General features: G+C 49.0%; 1 protein-coding gene across 1 annotated transcript; it reads left to right on the top strand.

The window, feature by feature from the left end:
• Nucleotides 1–137: 137 nt before the first annotated feature.
• Nucleotides 138–414, top strand: PHALS_03476 (uncharacterized protein; the record flags this gene model as incomplete). Its single annotated transcript, XM_024717691.1, has 2 exons — nucleotides 138–239; nucleotides 316–414. 2 exons carry the CDS (start codon nucleotides 138–140, stop codon nucleotides 412–414), a joined length of 201 nt encoding a protein of 66 aa, XP_024583164.1.
• Nucleotides 415–5,829: the final 5,415 nt, after the last annotated feature.

The following is a 5,829-nucleotide window of genomic DNA, read 5'->3' as shown; positions in this document are numbered from 1 at the left end:
TGCTCATCAACAGGGATTAATGTCTGTAGCTGCTCCGTCTCACTGGGAAGGCGCAAATTCTTCGAGCGGATAATAAGGGCTGCCACTTGCTCTTCAAGGTCAAATAACCCATTTCTTCCTTGAGCACGTCCTGAGGCATGTCTGCTCTCTGCGTGGACCGGAGGGCGACTACACATCCTGCGATACCTTTGAACGCCGCCTCATCAAATAAAGACCGTCTTTTTCAGAGCGCCGGGAAAGTTACCTTGTATGTGCTAATATCGCCACACCAAATTTCACCTAAAACATTTACTGATTTTTGTAGAAGTGTGGAAGACAAGAGAATTTATTCCAGATATGGAGAAACACTTAAGTGATTCCACACAACGTCAGGTCTTGGGATTAGACCGGCATTTGCTTATGGAAGTTGGCTAAACGGTAGATCAATGCTCTTCAACAAAAGGCAAAGCTTGGTAGACTTTCACCAACGTGACTTCAGCATAAAGTGTTTCACATCGTGAGCAAACGACAGCTTCACTCGAAGATGTTAGAATACAACTTATGTTGAATTTATCGCTTTAGAACAGCGCGGGTATGGCGTAGCTCTATTTAGCCCCATACCTTGTGCGCTTAAGATCTATTTTATTCTCCCAATATCCGGGCGCTTCTATCGAGAGAGTGCAACATGGGTGGAACTCTCCCGGGAGACGGTCGCACGCCTTTAATAAGCTGGTGACTCGGGACGTCTTCACTCCTCATCAGGGACAGCTGGCACTTTTTATGGGGGTGCCTTTCATAATTAATGAGCTCTATGTGATGATTAAACTCACCACCGAAATAGAGGAGAACTTGGGTGGCATATCTGCCACCCAACTTCGCAGTCCTTTGCCAATCTGCATTCGTAGATTGGCAAAGGACTGCGTGTCTTTTGACCTCTCAGTGCACCTATTACTAGACGAGATTTTTTTTCCGGAACCAAGTTCATGCCTTCAAAAAATTTCTAGGGATCGAACATAGCAGGCGAAGCGCAGAACTTCGGCACGGCCTAGACTTGTCTATCTATATGTAAGCGATGTGGCATTTCTATCCAAGAGAGTAAGGATTACCATCATTGCATCAATGGACGCGCTAATGCATATAATCTGCACACCTTTTGATGAAACTCTGTCGACATCCTATAGAAGGTGCGTTTTCGTTCTCGTACCAGAAGTCGCAATTGTGTGCCGACTATGCTCTTCAAACATACCTCGCCGGGACCGCAGTTCCAAAGCCACGTATATCCAGCTCAACCCTCAAAAGACAAGACTACGCCCGACCCTACCTAGTTAATATTATACGGGTCCGAAGCCTTTAGTCTAGAAAGGAATACAGAGCACTCATCTCAACCGCTAATTTCGGCAGCTGAATCAAGGCAATCTGCGTCGATGTTGCATGATTTTCCACTGAATTTGATAAGGCGAGGGTGTAGGTGATGATAGTATGAAAGGCGGCTCAATTCAATACCCTCGACAAGTCTAGCCTTCTTTTTAAATATGATCTTGTGTCGAGGAAAACTCAATTTCCTGTGATCAACACATTTTTTATGACGTATCTATTTGCCTTTTCTCTGTGACCGTTTCATTGCATCGCATACTCGGGTGATCCCGTCCAGGTGAGTGTTAACCACTGGTTTTGCTAGGGCACCATCCGAGGCCTGAAAGGTAAATGCTTTCTGTGGCTCTACATCACCTAACACGGAAGCCTCCGTGCTCTCTACAAGTGTTGCCGGCTTTCGGGGGTGGTTTGGTGACACTAGCTATCTTTAAGCTCGGTTGTCAGGCGAGAGAATGGGCACTGACGTGCGGCACCTCGGTCGAAGCGGCGTTTCTCTCCTGGACGGAGCTGAAGCTGCAGCTTTCACGAGTGTTCTCACCGCCTAACCAGGCATATCGCGTGCAATTGTGTTTCTTTGGCGCCCGACAGGCAAAAAGGAATCGGTGGAAGTTGCGTACTCATATTACCGGTATGGCAGCCCATCCTCTTTTGAGGCGGTCATAGTGACCGCCTCCACAATGGCGTGACCAGAATGGAAGTCTTCCGTGTGCTTTTGTCGTCTTTTTAAAAAGCAAAGAATGTGGCATTGAATGCCGAATATAATTTTAAGACAGCACAACTTGTTTGGAATTTACACTCTAGCATCGCGTCAAGCGGGCCTGAGCCGATGGATCTCAGCTATGCTGAGGACGAGGAGGCAGAGCTTCGAGTGCCGAGCAGCGTTCATAACACCCGAAGGTGTCTTGCCGGTAGAGCACCCGTCACCTTTGGATTGGTTTTTCGCTGTGCAAGGCGCATCAAAGTTCATCAAACCGACGTCTCGCTTCTTACCAGTTTTCTGGGTTGTCGCGGGAAAACGACAGCACCCAGAAGGCGCGGGGCGCCTGGGGAAGAACTGAGTTCTGTTGAGCATCGAGGAGGTAGAGGTTAGCAGGGTCCAGCCCCAAAGAGCCCCGTGCTCTTGAACACGTATCGTGTATGCAAGCCGGGCTTGCTAGTCGTGGAAGCAACCGTGGATGACATTGAGAGGCCATAAAAGATTATGACCGACTCTGGGGCGCTGGGCAATTATGCTCGACGCTCCACGATCGAAAGAAGTTAGCTGTATGCTAAGACGCTGAAGGCGCGCTTAGGTGACATCGCCACTGTTAGCTTAGCGACTGGGACATGTGTCACGGTGCTGAAGACCCTTGTGAGCCTAGGTGACAAGTTTCTTGACTTCGATAGCGTTGAAACGCTGCTTAATCTCAGACTTGGATTTAAGGTATGAACTCATCCTTGGTATGGCATGGTCGGAACATCATGAGCTATCGATCAATTGCAGGTCGAAGACCTTGAACGCTACGCGTACGTCACCTGGTAGACCTTTGAAGAGTTATAAATCCACCTCTGCTAGGAATCAGAAGCGCTATTGGTGCGAGCACTGGACTGGGACAGTCAGTGTGCTGGTTATCGGAGTATTCGAGTTGTCAAACACCAAAAAGTGTTCTGGTAAGGAGTCCCGAGCGTGGCTCGCGGGCTGAACGTGTAATTCACGTAACGCATTGAGCGCTGCTCGAGTAACAAAGCAGTCGCTGCATGCCAAGGGTGGCGTGGTCGGACGAGGTCCGAGGCAATAAGTGTGAGGCCCTTGTGATGCACGTGAAGCGACACGTAACTGCTCACGTTACGAAGCAGTTCCTGCATACCAAGAGTGGCATGGTCGGACGAGGTTCGAGGTCAGAGGCACCGAGGGCGAGGCCCTAGTGACGCTTAGTGTAGGCACATAATCCGCTAAGCACTGTTCACGTTTCGAAGCAGTTGCTGCATGCCAAAACGTGGCATGGTCAGACGAGGTCAGAGGCATCGAGGGCGAGGCTCTAGTGACGCGCGTAGAGTGGCACATAATCCACTGAGCACTGTTCACGTTTCGAAGCAGTTGCTGCATGCCACAGAGTGGCATAGTCGGACGAGGTCGGAGGCATCGGGGGCGAGGCCCCAGTGATGCACGTGAAGTGGTACGCAATCCACTGAGCACTGATTACGTTTTGAAGCAATCGCTGCGTGCCACAAGAGGCATAGTCGGACGAGTCCGAGGCATCTTGGGCAAGGCCCTTCAGATTCGCGTAGAGCGGCGCAGTTAGCTACCGAACGAAGTCTGCAGAGTTAGTAGCTTTTGATCTAATGTTGTTAATAAAATCAGGGCTTCGGTGGAGCAGGAATTGAGGCTGACACTAGACGACGCTGAGCGCGTGTTCACACTTTGCCTCGCCGAGACGTACAACCTCGGTGAAGAGGCGACAACGACGTCGTATGCTAGTTGCAAGACACTGGGCGTCGACCCTGACCCAGGATGTGTCTACCGTAGACGATAGCGCACAGCGATATACCCTCGTAAACGGTATGACGGGGGAGGAAGATGGCGATGTCACCTTCGAGGCTATTCCTGCGGTGGATGCTCTTCTTGAGCTGGACGAGATATTCCTCGAAGAGTTCGGCGATGCCTTGAAGGAAGGCGACTTAGCCAAGTGGTCATTATACGACCGGAAGACTAGATCAACTCGTCGTCGCTTCTGAATAAAGTTGTACTGGAGGACATCAAGAGGGTGCTGAGCGATCGAACTGGATCTTCAAACCTGAAGAATCTCTCGGATTCGTACTATCCTTTGGTGAGGGAATTTCAAGACGTCGTCGCCAAAGACCCGCTGTCGGTCCTACCTCCTTATTGTGTCCGGGAGCCGAACGGCGAGTGGCGTATCGCTCACGCTTAAAATAAGCTTAATGCTGCCATCAATTCGGCGCACTGGCCGATTTCTAGGAAGGATGTTCTCCAGAACAACATGGTTCAATGTACAAAGTTCAGTGCACTCGACTTGGTCGATGGGTATTACCAATTGCTTATGAAAGAGACTGATTCAGCGTTGACAGCGGTGAGTACTCCGAGCTGCCTGCTTTAGGAGTGCCCCTAGTGTTGTCAAACGCACCAGCAACAGGCTTCCGTGTTAGGTGATGTAAAGGCTCAGAAAGCATTAACCTTCAAGTCTCGGGTGTACAACTGATGTTCTGGCAATAGCAGCTGTTAACACTCAGTGACAGCAAGCTCGACGGGATCTCTCGGATATGCAATGCAATGAGACGCTCACAGAGAAATGACAAATGAAATAGTCATAAATAAACATGAATTTATCACAGGGAATTGAGTGATTTTCGTCACAAATTCATGACTAAAAAGAAGGTAAAACTTGTCAGGGGTACCAAATTGAGGACTAATTGACTAAAGCCAGGAACAGATTTCTTAGAGGTCGTAACCGAGGGTGGTTAATCATGGCGACTTAATTTAATTTTATACGCTTCCTCAAGCAAAGTGATAGGTAGCAACCGTCTAAGCTTTGGATATTCTGCAGGAAATTTATCCAAATCATCAAAGCAAGGCTTTCTCCCAGACGTTTCCCGTTGGAAGCGCGTCTTTCTATTTACCTCTAAGATTAAGACGAATCCCAAGGGTATAACCAGGGCTAAGACAAAATAGCCAAGAAGACTGCCAACGGTGCTGCTCACAGAACACCGCCTCACAGCGTTGCCCAGATCCAACGTTAGAGCCCGACAACAAGGAGCATTCAAAATAAGATCCCCCCAGGAACGATATTTTATAACATCTTGTAAAAAAACAAGATCCCCTTCTCCAATAACTGGTCTTACACCATCGGCTAGCAGAGCTGAGGAGGACCCTGGTTTTTCGAAGGGGGGGCGACTCCTCTCCCAGCTAAATTTATCAGGGCCTCATCTCAGTCCAAGACCCCGACGCCGTATCACACGGCACTTCAAGCAGTAAAGAGAACATAAGTATTGCAGTGCACTTGGCATCAATATGCTTGTCATTTTCTACGGGTGATACCAACGTACAGGTTACCAGAGCCAATATTTATTTTAGTAAGGAGAGCGGCTGGCAGCGTGCAGATGCGCAACCAGGGAACTCACCCATCGTAAGCGCCTCATGTGCAAGGGGCGCTTACGATGGGTGTACATTGCATAGAATCTAAGGATGAAGAGCGAGCTCTACGAAAAATCATCTTAAAAGTCAATTTTGACATCGATAAACAGCAGACCACTGCTCAGGCTGCTCATCAACAGGGATTAATGTCTGTAGCTGCTCCGTCTCACTGGGAAGGCGCAAATCCTTCGAGCAAATAATAAGGGCTGTCACTCGCTCTTCAGAGTCAAAGAGCCCATTCCTTCCTTGGCACGTCCTATAGCACCGATTCAACGGGTACACCACGAATTGTGGTTCCTCATGATATAGATTTGAACTACTGCATCCTCTATGAGGCTCACGACACG

Source organism: Plasmopara halstedii, assembly GCF_900000015.1.
Source record: "Plasmopara halstedii genome assembly, contig: Scaffold_2386, whole genome shotgun sequence".
NCBI classification, from domain to species: domain Eukaryota; phylum Oomycota; class Peronosporomycetes; order Peronosporales; family Peronosporaceae; genus Plasmopara; species Plasmopara halstedii.
Note: the sequence above shows the minus strand (reverse complement) of the source record. Positions and strands in the feature narration are given on the sequence as shown.